General features: G+C 44.5%; 1 protein-coding gene across 16 annotated transcripts in view; it reads right to left on the bottom strand.

The window, feature by feature from the left end:
* TCF4 (transcription factor 4) overlaps positions 1-21,945 on the bottom strand; it is a 901,809-nt gene that overhangs the window by 127,509 nt on the left and 752,355 nt on the right. For all 16 annotated transcript variants that reach the window (XM_033934037.1, XM_033933979.1, XM_033934084.1 and 13 more), the window contains one exon: positions 4,020-4,152. In XM_033934037.1, the coding sequence (XP_033789928.1) occupies positions 4,020-4,152 (133 nt within the window). The remainder of the gene's footprint in view (positions 1-4,019; positions 4,153-21,945) is intronic.

Genomic DNA, 21,945 nt, shown 5'->3' with positions numbered 1-21,945 from the left:
ACATCCAAGTGCCGATAATTAAAACCCTTTTCCTGGACATCTAGTGAGATGTTTCTCCTTCTGTGCATCAAAAGTTCCTGGGGGCGCGTTGGGAGGTGTGTTATGGGCAGGCACTGGGCATGCTCAACTTGGATATCTTGTGGCGATAGTCAAACCCTTTCAGAGACTTCCTGGATGAAACTTAGATGTTTTGTGCTAGACCTGTTTTAGAAGCATCTCAGTGCTACAAAGGTACCCAAACTGACCAGATGAATACTGGATACACTTCTCCCCCACTGCTTACTAACCCCCTCCTACCCCCCAAATCTAATCTAAGCTAATCTAATCTATAATTTGTGAGTCACTCTGAGGCAAATTCTATAAGAAGCGACCAAAAGATAGGTGCCGCAATAGGATGCAGCCATCCGCCTCCTACACAACCTCAACTACCACGATTCCATCTCCCCGGCACTCCATGCTGAACACTGGCTCCCAATTAGCCAACGCTGTACTTTCAAAGCCCTGGCAATTGCTCACAAGAGAATCTACTCCACCACCCCCTCCTACATAAAATCCAAGCTTCCCATCTACAACCCCACTCGCACCCTCCGCTCAAAGTCAGAGATACGCCTATGCACCCCCCCCGGAAGATCCCTGCTCACAGAAACTGCCCACAAACGATCCTACAGCCACTTCATTCCACACCTCTGGAACCAACTCCCCCCCCAACTTAGACAACAGAACTCATTATTAACATTCCGTAAATCGGTAAAGACCCTCCTCTTCAACTAAAGATCTCCTCTGTCTTCTCCCCCCCATAAGCCCCACCCTCCACTCTCCTATCACCTTCCCGAAATTCCAGTATGACCCTCTCTTACTCTATCCACTAACAAATTGTACCTAAACGCTTTAACTTCCCTTAAACTAAACTACTGTATTTCCCCCTTCTCTCTTTCTGCTTACTCTCCCTGTATTTAATTCTCTCCAAAAACTATAAATCCAATCACTAAACCTGTTGTACTACTTATATGTCTAGTTACTCCCCACTGTGTATGTTCATTTGTAAACCGTTCTGAGCTATTGGGAGGACGGGATAAAAATCTAAATAAATAAATAAATAAATAAATCAATGATGCGACAGAGAGACTCAACGGCAGAAGAAAGCCGAAGCAGCCTATCTAGCGTGCTGCGGCTGCCAAGGCTGGAGGGAGGTTTGATATTAAAGTCATCTTGCTGGGAGGGTCGCAGAGTCAGCGGGGGTTGGGCTGGGAGGGGAGAGAAGCTTCTGCCTCGGGTGCTTCAGGCAGCAGCAGCGTTTACAATTCGCTGCTGTTGCTGGCTTCAGGCCTTCCTCTCTGGCCGGTCCTGCCTACTTCCTGTTTTCATGAAGACAGGACCGGCCAGAGAGAAAGACCTGAAGCCAGCAACAGCAATGAATTGTGAATGCTGCTGCTGACCAATGAAGTAGTTAAATGAGGAAAGGGAGCAGAGGGGGAGAGAATGGCTTGGAGGGAAGGAGGAAGGTATGCCAGACCAAGGCAAAAGGAAGGAGGAGACAGAGAGAGAGGGGGCGGACACTGGATGGAAAGAGAAGAGAGGGCAGTGAATGGAAGGGGCAACATAGAAGGTGAACAGTATTCTAGCACCCGTTAATGTAACGGGTTTAATGACTAGTATATATATAACTATGTAAATGAGGTAAACTTGTAAATGGAAAATTAAAACCTATTAATAGGACTAACATGAAACAGTCTCATAAGTCTCGTTACTTTTCAATGAGTATTAATTTAAAGATTGCAGCCAGTATTTAAATAAATACGATGACCACTGTTGCCATATATTATTCTCAACGTTACTATGGGGTCCTTTTACTAAGGCGCACTAACCAATTTCGCATGCGCCAAATCAATTAGCGTGCCTTAGTAAAAGGACCCCTATGTGTTTACTGTCTTAGAAAATAAAACATCACCAGGGTGTTTTCTATAGTTTTGTGGATGCAGGGGGGCTATTAGTGACAAAAGATAATAAAAATATTCCAGATTCTTCTATAGATGTGTTTTTTGGTGTGCCAAAACAGAGTAAGAATATAAGGAGAGGAGGTTGAGGAGTTTCTGTCACATCTCTTAGGGCTCCTTTTAGGAAGGTGCGCTAGGGCCTTAACGCGCGGAATAGCATGCGCTAGCCACTACCACCTCCTTTTGAGCAGGCGGTAGATTTCCGGCCAACGCGAGCTATAATACATGCTAATCCAGTGCGTGCGCTAAAACTGCTAGCGCACCTTTGTAAAAGGAGCCCTTAGTGGCACAGACAGAAACCATGAGCCCTCCAGTTCAGACTGTGCTGGTTTATTACAATAGAAAGACTTCTCAGGTGGTAGAACATCTGTTTGTGTTGCCTTTTTGTGTCTACTTTTCTCTTGCAACTTTCGAATGGACAGATCTATACACTTCTCCCTCGTTATTCGCAGGGGATACGGGCAGAGCCGGACCGCGAATCGGGAAAAACCGCGAATATCCAGCTCTGACCCACCCCCACGCTGCCTTCCCGGCCTTACCTGGTGGTCTAGCGGGCTTTCGGGGCAGGAGCGATCTTCCTACGCTTCTGCCCCGTGCAGATCGCCATTAGGAAATGGCTGTGGGAGTTCCCGTTGTAGTCTCGAGAGACTACGGGAACTCACTGCAGCCATTTCCTCATGGCGATTTGCACGGGGCAGGAGCGTAGGAAGATCGCTCCTGCCCCGAAAGCCCGCTAGACCACCAGGTAAGGCCGGGAAGGCGGCAGGGAGGTCAAAAATATGTTTTTTTAATTTTCCCCCTCCCCAGAAAAAAAATCGCGATTATGTGAAACCGCGAGTGCAGAAACCGCGAATGGGGAGGGGAAAGTGTAGTACTAAGTAAATTTTGCAAATCTCTAACTCAGTGATGCCACTGAAACCTACAGTATCTGCTTTAAGGACTGTTGGCATTTAAAACCTACAAGAAGCTAGGACTAAAAGTTTAAATCTTATCCACTCAGGCCTCGGAAACCAATATAACTTAGCCAGCAAGGGACACATACTAGTTTATTACCCCTTACCACCTGTCTGCAACATCATTTATTTGGGTTCTTTCAAGAAAACCATTCGAAGACTCTGAATTATTCAAAACTCGGCAGTACGACTGATTTTTGGCATAAAAAAATGGGACCACAACCCCCTATTATCAAAAACTTAATTGGCTGCCCCTAGAGGCAAGAGTCCTGTTCAAATTTACCTGTCTTTGTTTCAAATCCATTCTTGGTTCGGCCCCTACGTACTTGGTCTTTCATTTCAACTTGGATTGTTCTATTAGGCCTACACGCAGAGTCCACATGTTCACCCATCCAACAATAAAGGCCTTGCTTTCCAAGCAGGTCAAATGAACAATTGGCTGGGTAACATAATTATGCAATTTGCACTCCTCATCCTATCTAATTTTTAGAAAACTAGTAAAAACAAACTTGTACAACCGATTTGTATCCTAAGAACTACTATTGCCCTATCTCTTTATACTCTAACCGAATTGTAACCAAGATCTCTCAAACCCTCTCTGTACTCTGCTTACATGTATTGATGACTTTACAGTGTGCCTATTCTCGCTGATTGTTCGCTGATTATTCCAGCTTTTCTTTTCTTTGTATCCTGCTTATATGTATTCTGTGACTTTACATTGTGCCTATCATCGCTGATTGACCAGCTCTTCTTATTGTAAACTGCCTCAAACTACTATGGCTTTAGCAGTATAAAAGAATAAAATTATTATTATTATTATTTGTGGCTTTCTTAATGACTTCCCGGGAAGACAAATTCAAAGAGCATTATGATAATCAAAAATACTAACAACTAAAGCATGTATGACTGAACCGAGAGTATATTGATTCATGTAGAATGCAAACCATGTTACTTGCTTCAATTTATACAGTAATATGCACTCTACAATCAAATTAAGAAGGATACATAAAATCAGCTAAAGTGAATTAGATTATGATGAACCATCCACATGGAAGACTTTTCTATTACTTACTCATTAAACTGTCTGTTCCATTGGCGGGTGGTGTACAGGAAGAGGTGCTGTAATGGTTTGTACCACTACGGTGGAAAGTAGACATTGGAGGAAGACTGGAATTGATGTCTGCTGAGGAGTGCGAAGGATAACTCTGTGAGAGGAAAATATGAAAAAAAAAAACAATTTAAAAGTAGTATAATTTCCATCCTTACTCTGTCTTCTGTCCGTAGGGCTTCTTCTTTTGCAATAATAGCCCCAACAATATGGAATTCGTTACCATCATATTTAAGGTCTGAACAGAATTTGGATAAATTCAAGGGTGGCCTCAAAAGCTTTTTATTTAAAGATGCATATGACTGTTAATTGGTCTATGGGACTTTTCTAGCACATTTTCAATACAAAAATTCATTTTCTATACAAAAATGTATCTTTTCCCTTTCACAATGTTTTTATCCTTAAATGTTCTCTCTTTCTTTCAAATTGTATTTCTCCCCACTATCCTACTGTTTCATGTAAGTAATGTTATGTTATTAATAGTTTGTTAACTGGTCCCCTTTTTACATTTTTTATTGTAAAATGCTTAGAATTTATGATTAGCATTTTATCAAATTTTTAATAAACTTGAAACTTGATGTTCATCTGAGTTTAGTCAATGTCTAATTTCCATATTAATGGATTTTCAGCTCTTGTGTAAATGGCAAAATCAGATTAGGATCAAGGCTGGGGTGGGTGTTGATGACAACTCCTATAATTGGGAAGTAGGACTGTTGCTGGGCAGACTTCTATGGTCTGTGACCCAAAACTGGAAAGGAGAGACAGAGATTAATGTATCAATATTTAATCATAAGGACTTGGAACCTGTGCAGAGTGCCAGATTCAAGACTGGCCACCTTGTTGGGAAGACTGGGTGAACTGTGCAGGTCTTTATTTATTTATTCAATTTTCTATACTGTTCTCCCAGGGGAGCTCAGAATGGTTTACATGCAGATACTCAAGCAGTTTTCCCTGTCTGTCCTGGTGGGCTCACAATCTACCTAATGTACCCAGGGTCACAAGAAGCAGTGTGGGTTTGAACCCACAACTTCAGGGTGTTGAGGCTCTAGCTTTAACCACTATGCTACCCTATGAAATCAAAATGTAGTAGTTGCCCTGATATCTTTTTTCCATAGTGACAATGTCCTTATGAAACCTTTCGCCATGTTCATCACTGACTGCACCAAGATTTGCGGAGAAGAAGTCCAAATGTGAATGTAGAAAGTACATTTTCAGTGACATGTTGCACTTCGTGGTTTTGTATGCTCTAAGAAGGTTGTCAATCAGTTGAATATAGTCTGGTGCTCAGTAACTGCCAAGAAAATTCTCAACGACATCCTTGAATGCTTTCCAGGCGATTTTCTCTGGCCCGACTAACAGATCTTCAAATCTCTCATCATTGATGACGTGTCTGATTTGTGGACTGAGAAAAATGCCTTCCTTAATCTTGGCATCAATTATTCTTGGAAACATCTGTCTTAGATAAAGAAAACCTTTGCCGTCCTTGTTCATCACTTTTATGAAATTTTTCATCAGTCCAAGTTTTTTGCAAAGAGGAGGCAAAAATATCTTTGTCGGGTCAACAAAGTGGTTCATGCACCACACTTTTCTGTCCTGAAACCAAATTCTTACGGAATTTAATGCTAAGAAATGCAAGGTCATCCATTTTGGTTTCAGTTCTTTTGAATGTAATGAAACTCCTTAGCACGGCTGTCCCATTCACAAATAAAACAGTATTTGGTATATCCAAGCTGCATTCCAAGTAGCAGAGATATTACTGTAAGATCACTGCATATATTCCAGTGGTACTTTATTTACTGGATATGCTTTAATAGCAAATCCATGCTTTTATATGTTTCTTTCATGTGTGCAAAAACAAAAATAAACTCCAAAAAACCTGCCAAAGAAACTTAACAAGATACCAAAAAAGAGAGGCAGTAAGATCAATCGGTTCTCAAAGAGACTACTCACTGACCAAGTACTTGTGAGCACATAAACGGTGAGACTCCGAAGAGTAGTTAATATAATATAATTTAATTTGGTGAAGGAGTACCCTCAGTGTGATAAAGCAGCGAAGGGAGCAATACTCCTACGCTCACTTCATGAGACAAGGACAACCAGTCCCTTCCCCCACACCATCATGGGGTACTTCCAAGGTGTGTGATATAAATCAATAAGTGCAAAAAATAAAGCACAGAGTAACAAACACAAGTGAGGTCAATCAACAGTCTCTTAGAGAACCTCCCCCAGAAAACTCCCACAAGAATCAAAAATGCCGACTTAGCTGGAGATAGGTGGTGAAACGGTCTCCCGAAAGCAAGAAGATCCGCAGAAAAACAAGGTCAACCAGGCATGGTTTCGGGAACCAGAATAACTAAACTCTGAAGACCATCGAGCCGGCTGGGGGAGGGTGGAGATAACAAAGAGGAGCGCGGCTGCGCTCTTCGGAGTCTCACCCTTTGTGTGCTCACAAGTACTTGGTCAGTGAGCAATCTCTTTGAGGACCGATTGATCTTACTGCCTCTCTTTTTTGGTATCTTTCATGTGTGCAGCATAGCCAATAGGTATTGACAGGTAGACATTGCCATTGTGTAACAAAACAGCATTGAGGCTTAACACTGATGAATCAATAAAAAGACGCCAATCCTGTGGTTCATACTGTGAACAACTCTTCAATGTCAGTGAAGATACAGAGGTTTTCAACATGTGCAAATAAATTTCTTAAATTGTCTTGGCAGCTTCGAAAGACAGAAATTTTCGAACCTGGTGAGAGCAAACACCATCCCTACAGTCTTGAACCCAATAATTCTGCTTTTGATTTTGACAAACCTAAGTCCCTGACCAAGGCATTTAATTCTAACTATGTTTTAAGATGAGGTTCACCAGTAGTACATGGCTCAAAATGAGGATCAATGTCACTGTCAGTGCTTGGCGGGTACGTTGCAGATTCTTCATCGGTTTTGTATAAGCTCCATTTCTCTGGTGGCTTCAGTACTAAAAGATTGTCATTATGGGACAATGGTCTCATGGCTGAAGGAAGATTTGGGTATTCAATTGATTTCTTATTTTTACCAGAGAAACCTGATGCATTTGTCATACAGATGTAACAGTCTTTCAAGTGATCCTTCTGTTCTCGCCATATCATCGGGATAGCAAATGGCATTGACTTCTGAGTACCTCAGAGCCAAGCTCTAAGATCGATGGCACATCTTGCACAACAAATGTGAGGAGCCCATGGTTTGTCTTGATCACAAATCTTGCAATTTAAGTACAGCTCATAGGCTTTCTTAACAAGTCGAGTCATGGTGCGTCATTGAGGCTTAAGTATGTACTCACCACAAATGTAGCAGAATTTATCACAGCTGCTGTGACATCGGCGAAACATTTCTGTTGTCACAAATCATCCATAGCAATTAATAATTAACTGACTTACTAAGTTACTTACATAGACAATACTATGCCTTGAAGCATCAAAATGCACCTGAACTGACAGACACGTAATTAAGATTATCCCTGTATGCGAACTGCTTTTATATAGCCTTTTCAGACAGCATACATCAAGCCCATGTACAAACATGCCCAGGCATGCCCAGAATGCATCATTTCCATGGACATTATGTAACCTGTCCTGAATGTACACCTGGACATGCCCACACTATATCCAGCAAGATATAATGTGAGCAATAGGCCTATATTAAGAATAAGGCTAAGAATTAATTGCATTAGCCTGAAAGTATAACAACAAAATGTAAAAATGTACTTTTTTTGTTAAAATGGTACATGATATGTAATTTTAAATGTGATTTTCGTGATCAGCAGCCAAAAATCTGTAAGATAAACCCAAAAGTGTTGAAGAAGCAAAAACTTTGTTGTCCAGTGATATCGAGGTTGTGCGACATAGCAGGTAACCGCTGATTTTCATCAGCTGGCTGAGGCACATGTCTGTCTTTGGCCAGGTCTATCTTTGGCACATATCTATCTTTGGCACAGGTCTATCTTTGGCCATTTTATCTTAGCTGACTAGCCAATGAAAATTGGCTTGGCTGGCTAAATCTGAACCAACAATCTTTGCCCTGGATGCATTGAATATCTAGGATAACCGTGGCCCTCAGGAGGTAGCCAAGCTCTTTCCTGCTGGCTAATTATTGGGTCACATGTCTTAATGGTAGCCCATGTTGATAACTCTCCTCCCCTCCCCCACACACATACATGTGTAAGTGCTGATACTTAGATGTGTAAGTCTTTCATTTGGAAACCTATCCAGCTCATTCTGCAACAGATCATTCATGTGAGTAAGAGGCAAAAGTGTGCCTAATTGGCATGACCGCAGAAGAAAAATGCAAATAGTAACAGAAGTGTGGTAGACCCTGATTGATTTTCAGAGGATTGTGTTCGTGAGAAGCTAGCTAAACTGAAGTTGGACAAAGCAATAGTGCCAGATGATGCACATCCGAGGGTACTGAAGGAACTTAGGGATGTTCTGGCAGCTCTCCTGGCTGACCTTTTCAATGCTTCATCATAAGGCGTATGGGGACAGGCTTACAGATCTCAATATGTATGGGTTCAGATATGATAGAGACGTTTAAATACCTACTTGGCATAAATATGCATGGTGTGAGACTCTTTCATTTGAAAGGAAGCTCTGGAATGAGAGGGAATATGATGAAGTTAAAAGCTGATAGGCTCAGGAGTAATTTAAGAAAATACTTTTTTACAGAAAGGGTGGTAGATGTGTGGAATAGGTTCCCGGTAAAGGTGGTGGAGACAAAAACTGTGTCTGAATTCAAGAAAGTGTGGGACAAGCACATGGGACCTCTTAGGGAGAGGAGGAGATAGTAGATGCTGGGAATGGGCCATTTGGCCTTTATCTGCTGTCACATTTCTATGTTTCTGTATTCTTTGATAACCAGTTTATAGAACACATTATCAATATTGCACACTAAGATATTACAGAAAATACTGTATGCATTAAAAACAGAAAATTGAACAAAACAAAGTGAAATGCAAAATGACACAAACAAAGAGAAACAAACAACAACAAAAAAAATCCAAAATGTTAAAAAAAAGTAAATTCAAGTTAAGGAACTAAGAGGTCCTTTTACTAAAGAGTGTTAATTCCTTAATGAGAGGTTAGCATGCAAAAACAGACTACTGCACAAACATGTTAAAGCATTTTGTGGTATTTCTTCTGCTTCCGTACATGCTAAACCACAGAACAGTAATTTCTCAAAAATATTTGTGGGTGGGGCCATGGTCTGGGAGGAGAGGGGGCAAGGACATGTTAGCCAGCTAGCGCATTATACTTAGGGCTCCTTTTACGAAGCCGCGTTAGCGGTTTAACGCGCGTAATAGCACGTGCTAATTTGCCGGCCGCGCTAGCCGCTATTGCCTCCTCTTGAGCAGGCGGTAGTTTTTCGGCTAGCGCGGGGGTTAGCGCGCGCTAAAAATGTGCATGCGACAAAGCTGCTAACGCGGCTTCGTAAAAGGAGCCCTTAATGCTTCAGGGTTAATGCGGGAGCACTTGGGGGAAATTCTATATATGGTGCTGGACATTGGCAACTAATTCTACACCAAATTTTTCAGTGTCACAAAACATTCCAATGGATGCAAGGTGCCAAAACCAGGCAGAAACAGTATTCCACGTAGATCAAAGGAGTGTGGACGTGGGAGGAGTACTGGTGGGTTAGGAGCGTGGTCTTAAAATCCACGCAACGTTATAGAATTTGGGAGGTCTATTCCAAACTTGCACACTGAGATTTACACCTGGTTGTAGTCGGTGTAACGCCTCGCCCCCAAAGCTGTGCTCAGATCCCAGCACTATGCACTGTTCTACAAATGGTGCCAAACCCGGAACGGCCACTATAGAAAGATGTTCAACACCATTTTGTGTGTGTGTGTGTGCTGCATTATGAACGCCATTTATAGAATTTTCTCCTTAGTGCCTCCTCAATAGGAGATGGTAAGTATTCTCGTGTTAACTCTAGGTAAGTAATGCACACTGACAACATAAGAATAAGACCAATAACCCTCCTATTGTGATGAATGTAAGAAGGAACTCTTTGCAAAAACTTCTTATCAATAAATACCTATACTTTTTTAGAGGCTAAAAGACCTCAAGTGTTCACGGCCGTCTGCCTTTGGAACAAGTCCTGTCGGAACAACCACCTGTGAACGATCATTGGTCTCATGTGACTTTCTTTTTATATTACCTTTTGTCACTATTAGATACTTTTTATTGATAACTTATTTTTTTTAAAAATTTTAAATTCCCATTTTTTTACCTAAACGAGGGCGTTTGTCTCCATGCTGATCGATTTGGCAGAGCAAGAGGCCCATTGATGGCTAAATGAGAATGAACAACTAGCTTGTATAGCTGAAGATCTCATGAGGATGCTCACATTTGAGTGAAATGGAGGTGCTCTGTTAAGCAAAGCAGAACATGATAAGGAACTCAGCCGTTTATATCAGCTGAGTTAATCCTGAAGCCACATTATACAGCTAGCAGCTAGCTCTCTCTTCTATTAAACTGCGCTAGCAGTTTTTAGCGCAGAGAGCCGCGCTGAATGTCCCGCACCCCTCCCGACGCTCATAGGAACTCTATGAGCGTCGGGAGCAGCGCGGGCCATTCAGCGCGGCTCCCCGCGCTAGAAAACAGCTAGTGCAGTTTAATAGAAGACACCCTAAGTACTTTAGGGTTTATTAAGTTAAGCCCTGAATATTGAAGCAACATCTATTCAGATTGAGTACTTGGGCCTAGAAACCACCCTGAGCCCCAATGCTGGAGTGCCTCCCCCTCCTCCCCGGATTGCCAGCTCCCCGCGGGTGGAGGAGCCATCGGAAGTCAATGAGGGACTCTCCCCGGAAGCTAATGGGAACTTAGAGTAGAGCATGGAGTTGGAATCCCTGTATTTACAGGGTATCCCTTCGGAACCTGGGGACTTGCCAGCACCATGGCTTGTCTGTGAGCAGGAGAGCTGCAGCCAAGAGGGAACTCCAGTTGGCGAGAACTTTGACTTTTCTTCTAAAAAACTTTCCTTTACATTAAAGAAACCCCAAGAGGTAACTCTTGAAGCTATTTGGGACCTTGTGGCGGATTTAGCTAAAACAATTAATCTTCAGCTCTCTCAGTTAGAGCATAAAATTAATACCTAAGACAATGAAATTAAGAATATTAAAGTTGATCTACAAGATTTAAAAAAAATCAACATTAAATTCTTCCCAAGAAATGACAGTTTCCAAACAAATTACAGAAACACCGATGAGAGATAATATCAACTTAAGGAGAAAATTGGAGTCTCTTGAAAACATTTCCCGCAATAATAATCTTAGACTAATTAACTTTCCTAGAGTTGCGGCAGTAACTCCTAGAGACATGTTGAAACATTATGCGATGAAGGTGTTGGAAATTACTGAAGAATTGTTACCGCCATTCACTCAAGTGTATTATTTACCAATTAAAAGGGAAGAAAAGTTAAAGGAAGATGATCAACAATTGCTTAATATTTCTACAATGCTGGAACTATCAGACAGGGAAGTTGCAAAGCTGGCAACACTTCTTCTTACAGTTGCCTTAGCACCGGATAAGAACTGGCTGTTAAGACTTTTCTTTAAAAATAGACAGAAAGAATTTCTAGGGTCTAAAATACGAATGTATCCAGATCTATCACGAGACACACAAAAACGTCAACGTGAATTTATGTTGGTAAAGCCAGGTGTTATTGCTCTTGGGGTGACTTATTTTCTTCGCCACCCATGTAAATGTGTGATAGTGTATCAAATGCAAAAATATGTTTTCTTTGATCCTAGCCAACTGACAACCTTCTTGTCAGCGACTGAAAATAGGAGGAAGAATATGAAGTACACTTAGATTGTTTGATCTCCTGTCTCAGCCAACATAATTGTTAGCTTTTATTTTTATCTCTTTGTTATATTCTCGCTGATTCTACATCTTGGACCCATATTGAGGACTTGAGTATTAGTAGACCATAATTTGAATTGTATTTTATTTCCTGCCTAACTTTACCTTTCTGTACAAGTGGATACTTGATATGTTATTGAAAAATTATAAATAAATAAATTTTAAAAAAATGTATAGTTTAAAATTAGGAATTTAAAAATAATAAAAAAATGTTATCAATAAAAAGTATCTAATAGTGACAAAAAATAATATAAAAATAAAAGGCCCATGAGACCAATGATCGTTCATAGGTGGTTGTTCTGATAGGACTTGTTCCAAAGGCAGACGGCCGTGAACACTTAGTAACATAGTAGATGACGGCAGATAAAGACCCGAATGGTCCATCTAGTCTGCCCAACCTGATTCAATCTAAAAGTTTGTTGGTTTGTTTCTTCTTCTTCTCATTAGCTATTTCTGGGCAAGAATCTAAAGCTCTGTCCGGTACTGTTCTTTGGTTCCAACTACTGAAGTCTCCGTCAAAGCTCACTCCAGTCCATCTACACCCTCTCAGCCATTGAAGCTCTCCCCAGCCCATCTTCCCCCAAACGGCAATATACAGACACAAGTCTGCCCACTACTGGCCTTAGTTCAATATTTATTATTATTTTCTGATTCTAGATCCTCTGTGTTCATCCCACGCCTTTTTGAACTCTGTCACCGTTTTCCTCTCCACCATCTCTCTCGGGAGCGCATTCCAGGCATCCACCACCCTATCTGTAAAGAAGAATTTCCTTATATTACTCTTGAATCTCCCACCCCTCAACCTCAAATTATGTCCTCTGGTTTTCCCATTTTCCTTTCTCTGGAAAAGCTTTTGTTCTAAGTTAATACCTTTCAAGTATTTGAATGTCTGAATCATATCTCCCCTGTCCCTCCTTTCATCTAAGGTATACATATTCAGGGCTTCCAGTCTCTCCTCATACGCCTTTGGCACAAACCTCCTATCATTTTCATCACCCTCCATGGTCTCCAAAACTGAACACAATACTCCAAGTGGGGCCTCACCAACGACTTGTACAGGGGCATGAACACCTTCGTTCTTCTACTGGGTACGCCTCTCTTTATACAGCCCAGTAGCCCTTCTGACAGCAGCCACCGCCTTGTCGCACTGTTTTTTCGCCTTTAAATCTTCGGACACTATCACCCCAAGATCCCTCTCCCCATCCGTGCATATCAGCCTCACCCCTCCCAAAGTATACGGCTCCTTCTGATTATTAACCCCCAAATGCATTACTCTGCATTTCTTTGCATTGAATTTTAGTTGCCAAATTTTAGACCATTCCTCTAACTTTTGTAGATTTTTTTTCATGTTTCCACTACCCCCTCGGAGTCTAATCTGTTACAAATCTTGGTAATATCCGCAAAAAGGCAAATTTCTCCTTCTACCCCTTCAGCAATGTCACTCACAAACATATTGAACAGGATTGGCCCCAGCGCCGAACCCTGAGGGTCTCCACTACTCACCTTTCCTTCCTCTGAGCAACTTCCATTAACCACCACCCTCTGGCGTCTGGCCGTCAACCAGTTTCTAATCCAGTTCTCCACTTTGGGTCCTAACTTCAGCCTTTCAAGTTTGTTCAAGAGCCTCCTATGAGGAACCGTGTCAAAGGCTTTGCTGAAATCTAAGTAAATTACATGTAGCATATGTCCTTGATCCAGTTCTCTGGTTACCCAATCAAAAAATTCAATCAGGCTCGTTTGGCACAATTTACCTTTAGTAAAGCTATGTTGCCTTGGATCCTGTAATCCATTAGATTCTAGGAAGTTCACTATTCTTTCTCTAAAAAAGTATACATAAATAAGTATTTATTGATAAGAAGTTTTTGCAAAGAATTCCTTCTTACATTCATCACAATAGGAGGGTTATTGGTCTTTGACTTATTATTGAGGATAACATTAGTATAAGACCTGCAAAATAAAAGGGAAGGAAAAATGTTGAAAAGTGCTGCATTAGATTTGCAGTTAACACATGGGAATATCCCATGTTAAGCCCTGCTAACTGCAAATTTTAACACACTTTAAATAGAAGGGCCCCTAAATTTGCATACTCTGTCAATAAACAATTCTAAGAATACCCAATATGGCCATGTTTTACTCTGAAGCTACATTACAGGATAAGTACAACTAAAATTTAAAAACATATAAAAGTTAACTAAACATACTCATAATTAAAACAAAAGTCTAAGTCCTCTTTTGGCCTAGGCCCTAAACGCTGAAAGTAGAAGCAGGGAAAATGTCCATTCTCAAAAAAAAATGTTCAAAAGGAGGTGTTTTTTATTTTTTTATTTTTTAAATAATGGCCTGCCTCTACATTCAACTGTTTAAACGCCCAGACCATCACTACGTTTACACTAACAACATATAATCAACCAAAGAAAAGCCTTAGTCCCAAACGCCCAACACAAGCGCTTTTAGGCGAAGGAGGGGCCAGTCCTTTGCCTAAAAGCTGGATTCTGTAACTGGTGTCTGTCAAAAAGAACACCGGTTACAGAATCCACCCCCACCCTCCCCAGCCCAATTCCTTCTGCCCTGACAACCCATGACCCCCCCCCCCGACACGATCGGCGCAGGAGGGAGCCCAACCCCTCCTGCCCCGGTGACCCAAGACCCCCCCCACCGACACGATCGGGGAAGGAGGGAGTCCAACTCCTCCTGCCCCGCCAAAACCCCCACCCGCGACAAGATTGGGGCAGGAAGGAGCCCAACCCCTCATGCCCCGCTGAAACCCCCACCTGCAACAAGATCGGGACTGGAGGGAGCCCAGCCCTTCCTGCCCCACCGAAACCCCCTACCCCCCACCCTCCCAGGCCCTCCTGCCCTCGATGCACCCCCTCCCATGATCGCCCCCCAACCCCCGATCGGCCCCCCCGAACCTCCCCCCACCTTGCGACCCCTACCTGGACACCCCACCCTGTACCTTAACAAAGTTGGCTGTACGGATGAGTCCCAAACCTGTCCATCCAGCAGGCCCACCATCCTCAGAATGGCGGGCCTTAGGACCTGATTGACCCAGGTGCCTCAAGCCCAACCCACAGGTGGGGGCCTTAGACGCATGGGCTGGGTTGGGCCCATGTGCCTAAGGCCCCGCCCACAGGGGGCCTAAGGCAACTAGGCCAATTCGGTTGGCCCAGGCACCTAAGGCCCCCACCTGTGGGCAGGGCTTGAAGTGCCTGGGCCAATTAGGCCCTAAGGCCCGCCATTCTGAGGATGGCGGGCCTGCTGGACGGATGCACTTGGGACCCATCTGTACAGCCAACTTTGTTAAGGTACAGGGTGGGGGTCGCTAGGTGGGGGGTTGTGGGGTTTGGGGGAGCGATCATGGGGAGGGTGCATGGAGGGCAGGAGGACCTGGGATCCCTACTAACTGTATCTTAGTGGAGGTGGGGGTAGGGGGTTTTGGTGGGGCAGGAGTGGTTGGGCTCCCTCCTGCCCTGATCTTGTCACGGGTGTGGGTGGGGGTTTCAATAGGGTAGGAGGGGTTGGGCTCCCTCCTGCCCCGATCGTGTCACAGGTGCAGGTGGGGTATTGGTGGGGCAGGAGGGGTTGGGCTCCCTCCCGCCTTGATCATTTCACAGGTGCGGGTTTTTGTGGGGCAGGAGGGGTTGGGCTCCCTCCTGCCCCTATCTTGTCGGGAGGGGGGACTGGATCATGGCAAGAGAAATTGGGCATCTCTCCTGCCGTGATGGCGATTGGCCATCCCCCCAAAACACGGCACTTTGGGGTGAGGATCGCGATCCTCACCTTGAAGTGCTGTGGTTTGGGGGGTGGCTGATCGCCGACGCAGCGGGGGAGATAAGCCATTTCTCCTGCTATGATGGTTGCAGTGGGGGGTAGGCAGGTTGCCGTGGCCGCTAAGCTCATCACAGCAGCAGTGATCAGCTCATCGGCCCCTTTTTCGGCACTTATACTTGTTTTGACTTGGTTTAAGTCAAAACATATAAGGGCTGAAACTAGGCAACCTGCCTAAACTTTTGGTTATGCCTGCTATATGCCAATGTATAGGTCAGCCCACCTCCCGCCCTTTTTCCTCCTCTAAAAACGCCTCTTTTCGCTCTATGCATTTAGAGGTAGGGGATAGACCTAAGCTGATTTTAGATACGTCTAAAACCAACTTTGGTTATGGGTACTTACACGATCAGGCTTTCTGATCGTCCAAGTACCCTTTTAGGCCACTTTGTAGACTTTTTTTTATTATGAGCCCATAGTATACAAAATAACTCATAATTTAAAAATGTCTTTAAAAATTATTTTAAAAAGTTTTAATTTTACAAATCATAAGTTCTGAAAGAATTTATGGTTCAATTAGGTGTATTTGCCTTAACTGAAAAAACATTTTAATTTATATAGCTTCTTTTACAAACAGATAAAAGGCCCTGAGAAGGAATGCTGTATGACACTTGATATTGCTAATTTATATGTTGTGAATTTTGAAGAGATTTTTTTAAAATAACATCCTTTTGATTAAGAAATTATAACATGGAAGTGTTATATTGATGAAATATTCATATATGGAAAAGTGGAGTTGACAGACTGAGAAGCCCTTTCACTAAACTTAATGTGCATTAAAGGGAAAGGGAAATTCATCAAAGATAATCTGTGGCTTTCTTCAGGGTAAGTTGTGGGGTCTGAAAATTCAAATTTGTGACCAATTGACTTTCCCACCAAAATTCAAATTAGTGACCAACAGACTGCCCTGTTCCCAATTAGGTCAGTGAACCTACTATTTACAAAGACAAATTGCAGTCCTCACAGCATACCCTGACGAAAGCCACAGCATGATGGCTGAAATGTTGGTTTCTACCTGACAAGACGCAGCGAGACCCGGAAACCTGCAACAAGTGCATTGTTCTACTTCCCAGAAGCATCAAGCTGCTAGCATGCAGTCCAGTCCTCTTGACTGCCATATTTAGAAGCTGATGCAGGAAAAAAAAAACCAGTAGCTCCCCCTTCCTGCCCCCCCAGTTAATCCCAATCCCACCAATGATACTTCCATATCCCACAAGTCAATTGCAGCCTGACCCCTAGCAGTAGTACCAAGTGAACTACTAGAGGTTGAGGCAGCCATTTTGAACCCATTGTCTGTATGAGCATAAGTTACTGGGGATCACTCTTACCCTAGACCACCAGAGATGTCTTAAGGTAGGACCAACGGGCCTACAGGGGTTAGGTAGGCCTTAGGGAGAGGACGAGGTATGATGTGTTGGGTTTTTTTTAGATGCGGCAGGCCTTATGTCTTCTGAGGCTGGGGATGAAAGGCTATCTTGGGAGGGGGGGGGAAATTCATGGGTATCATGCTAGCACTTTTAAGATGTGCTCTCTGAGACCACCAGGCAGTAAATTGGCAGACCAATTATCTCAGGAAACAGAATAATTCAGCTTGTGAGGTTCATCACAAGTTGCATTGTTCGTGTTCCATGGGAATCATTAATATGCAGTACTGAGATATTACAGGTTAGTGACTCTTGTGGAAAACAAAGATGTGGTAAAAAGCCAACTTTTGCTACGCCTAGTACTATCCCATTAATGTTATAAGGAACATTAACAGTTTATGTTTTTACAGATGGTGGCTACATTTTTGAAACTTTTTTATTTAGAGATTTATATGCCATCAATCTAGGTGATTAATATAGCCGGACCTAACATTTTAGGGTGACAATAGCTATGGACAGATGATATGGGTATTTTTAATGGCCATTTTTTTTTGCAATACAGCCAGAGCGGAGGATTGTTCTTGCTACATTCCCCTGATGATGCAACCGGCGAAACGGGATACTCCCGCTGGGAACTGAATAATCTTGACTAACACCAGGACACAATTTAGACTTTCATTGAACAGTTTAAGATAAGTGGCCATTTTTTTCTGTTTTTTTTAGCTATTTCGGTGGTTTTCCCCATATGTCCTTTTGAACTCAGTACTCTGCATGCTGCTCTATGAGAGAATTAGAGCACTGTCTCTATAAGTGGAGTTTTTTGACTTATGACTGGTGTAGGCCTGCCATACCAGCCAGTACAATGCTAGTCTGACGCTTGCAGTATGGTATTAGCTCTTTGTGAGCACTAATGAGGGCTTTTTCTCCACTTTATGTGTATGTTGATAAGTGAGACTTATCCCTCCCTTTTGCAGTAGAAGAGCAGCTCCTACACTACAGTTTGAATTGCTTGAGAATATAAGAATTGCTGCTGCTGGGTGGACCAGTGGTCCATCGTGCCCAGCAGTCCGCTCACGCGGTGGCCCTTAGGTCAAAGAGCAGTGCCCTAACTGAGGCTAGCCTTACCTGCGTACGTTCTGGTTCAGCAGGAACTTGTCTAACTTTGTCTTGAATCCCTGGAGGATGTTTTCCCCGAAACAGCCTCTGGAAGAGCATTCCAGTTTTCTATCACTCTCTGGGTGAAGAAGAACTTTCTTACGTTTGTACGGAATTTATCCCTTTTCAACTTTAGAGATTGCCCTCTCGTTCTCCCTACCTTGGAGATAGTGAACAATCTGTCTTTATCTGCTAAGTCTATTCCCTTCAGTATTTTGAATGTTTCCCTCTCAGTCTCCTCTTTTCAAGGGAGAAAAGGCCCAATTTCTCTAGCCTCTCATTGTACGGCAACTCCTCCAGCCCCTTAACCATTTTAGTCGCTCTTCTCTGGACCCTTTCGAGTAGTACTGTGTCCTTCTTCATGTAAGGCTGGATGCAGTACTCCGGGTAAGGGCGCACCATTGCATGATACAGCGGCATGATAACCTTCTTCGATCTGTTCGTGATCCTCTTCTTTATCATTCCAAGCATTCTGTTTGCTCTTTTTGCCGCCGCCGCACATTGCGCAGACAACTTCATCGACTTGTCGATCAGAACTCCCAAGTCTCTTTCCTGAGAGGTCTCTCCAAGTACCGGCCTGGACATCCTGTATTTGTGCATGAGATTTTTGTTACCGACATGCATCACTTCTTCTGCTCTCCCTCCATTCTTTATTGTTATTTTTAATGGAGCAAATATATATTAGTAGAAGGATTATCTCTTTAAGATTGATTAGTTTGAATGTTAGTTATGTCAGTCAGGGAGAAGAGCCTCTTTAAAATGATGGCAACAGTGACTGAACTCTTTCACCATCACAGATGCTCTAAGTTAAAGCATGATTTTTAATTATTTTAGTACTTTAAAATAGTAAATTAGATTAAGAAGTTGATGCAGGCTGTAATTTAAAAGAAGCTGCAACTACAGACCACTGTAAGGTAAACTGAAGAACCCTGACAGTTATACATTTTTTAAAGGCTGCTCAGAAGAACCGATATTGGGAATACTTGAATCATATCAGTTTAATGTGCTTGTGGCAATAAGACTTGGTTGTACTGAGGCTGCAATTAGAAGTTTGCTGGTATCATGTGGCTATGGGTTTATTTTCAGTGAAGTTTACAACCACAAGATTGTTGATATGACTAGCCCTGTTGAGTTAGCATTTTTATGGCAAATAGACAATGATCTTTTGTGGTATTTTATACTTAACGAAAGAAGTTAATATTCTTAATCTATGCTATATTAATTATGAGTCATAGAAACATAGAAGATGACGGCAGAAAAGGGCTACAGCCCATCAAGTCTGCCCACTCTGCTTACCCTCCCCCTGTCTATGCCCTAATGATCCAATTTCCTTATCTTGACCCTCGTAGGGATCCCACATGGGTATCCCATTTATTCTTAAAGTCTGGCACGCTGTCTACCTCGATCACCTGCACTGGAAGCTTGTTCCAATGATCAACCACTCTCTCTGTGAAGAAATACTTTCTGGTGTCGCCATGAAATTTTCCGCCCCTGAGTTTGAGCGGGTGCCCTCTTGTGGCCGAGGGTCCCTTGAGAAAGAAAATATCATCTTCCACTTCGACACGTCCCGTGAGGTACCGTATTTTCACGTAGATAACGCGCACCCGTGTAAAACGCGCACGCGGGTATAGCGTGCGAAAACCACAAATTTATGTACAGAAATTTTTATATACCGCGCACACCCGTATACCGCGCATGCTGCCCGACTCTCTTTTCGCCCGCCCCGACTCTCCTCTCCCCCTTGAAGTCCTGTCCCCACCCTGAAAGCCTAATGCCCCCCCCCGATGTCCGATTCACCCCCCCCCGCAGGACCGCTCGCACCCCCACCCCGAAGGACCGCTCGCACGCACTCCCACCCGCACCCGCACCCCCACCCTGAAGGACCGCTCGCACCCCCACAGCCTCCCAACCCCCCCCATCATGTAGAAGCTCCTACCGGTGTCCTGCTGCTTCCTCTTGGCGGTCCCGACTCCCCGACACGATCAGGGCAAGAGGGAGCTCAAGCCCTCTTGCCCCAGCCAACCGCGGCACCCCCGACACGATCGGGGCAAGAGGGAGCTCAAGCCCTCTTGCCCCAGCCAACCGCGGCACCCCCGACACGATCGGGGCAAAAGGGAGCCCAAGCCCTCTTGCCCCGCCAACTCTCTAACTCCCCGACAATATCGGGCCAGGAGGGAGCCCAAGTCCTCCTGGCCCTGGCGTCCCCCCCCCCCGCTAGTTGTTCAGGCCAGGAGGGAGCCCAGGCCCTCCTGCCCTCGACGCAAACCCCCCTCCCCCCAATGACCGCCCCCCCAAGAACCTCCGACCGCCCCCCCAGCCGACCCGCGAACCCCCTGGCCGACCCCCACCCCCCTTTGTGTAGTTGGCCGGACAGACGGGAGCCAAACTCGCCTGTCCGGCAGGCAGCCTACGACGGAATGAGGCCGGATTGGCCCATCTGTCCCAAAGCTCCGCCTACTGGTGGGGCCTAAGGCGCCTGGGCCAATCAGAATAGGCCCGGGAGCCTTAGGTCCCTCCTGGGGACGGGGCCTTGGGCACATGGTCGGGTTGGGCCCATGTGCCTCAGGCCCCGCCCCCAGGTGGGACCTAAGGGTTTGCGTCGAGGGCAGGAGGGACTGGGATCCCTCCTGCCCGTAATGTAGTGTGGGGTGGGGGTAGGGGGTCGCCGTGGCCAGGAGGACTTGGGCTCCCTCCTGGCCTGATATTGTCGGGGAGTTGGGGAGTCAGCGGGGCAAGAGGGCTTGGGCTCCCTTTTGCCTCGATCGTGTCGGGGAGTCGGGGGGGGGCAAGAGGGCTTGAGCTCCCTCTTGCCCCGATCGTGTCGGGGGTGCTGCGGTTGGCTGGGGCAAGAGGGCTTGCGCTCCCTCTTGCCCCGATCGTGTCGGGTGTCGGGACCGCCAAGAGGAAGCAGCATGACACCGGTAGGAGCTTCTACATGATGGGGGGGGGTCGGGAGGCTGTGAGGGTGCAGCGGTCCTTCAGGGTGGGGGTGCGGGTGCGGATGGGAGTGCGTGCGAGCGGTCCTTCGGGGTGGGGGTACGAGTGATCCTGCGGGGGGGGTGAATCGGACGTCGGGGGGGGAACTATGTAAAAAAAATTTCGTACAACGCGCTCACGCGTATAACGTGCAAGGGTATGCGCGGTACATAAAAACCACGTATAATGCGCGCGTTATATGCGAAAAAATACGGTACTTAAATGTTTCGATCATGTCTCCCCTCTCCCTACGTTCCTCGAGAGTGTAGAGCTGCAATTTGTTCAGTCTCTCTTCGTACGAGAGACCCTTGAGCCCCGAGATCATCCTGGTGGCCGTCCGCTGAACCGATTCAATTCTGCGCACATCTTTACTGTAATGTGGCCTCCAGAATTGCACACAGTACTCCAGATGAGGTCTTACCATGGCCCTGTACAACAGCATTATGACTTCAGGCTTTCGGCTGACGAAACTTCTATTGATACAACCCAATATCTGCCTTGCCTTAGATGAAGCCTTCTCCACTTGATTGGCAGTTTTCATGTCTGCACTAATGATTACTCCTAAATCTCGTTCTGCTGAAGTCCTAGTTAAAGTTTCTCCATTCAAGAAGTACGTCTTGCATGGATTTCCGCTTCCGAGGTGCATGACCTTACATTTCTTAGCATTGAAACC

Source organism: Geotrypetes seraphini, chromosome 1, assembly GCF_902459505.1.
Source record: "Geotrypetes seraphini chromosome 1, aGeoSer1.1, whole genome shotgun sequence".
Taxonomy (NCBI): Eukaryota; Metazoa; Chordata; class Amphibia; order Gymnophiona; family Dermophiidae; genus Geotrypetes; species Geotrypetes seraphini.
This window is presented reverse-complemented; position numbering and strand designations above follow the sequence as displayed.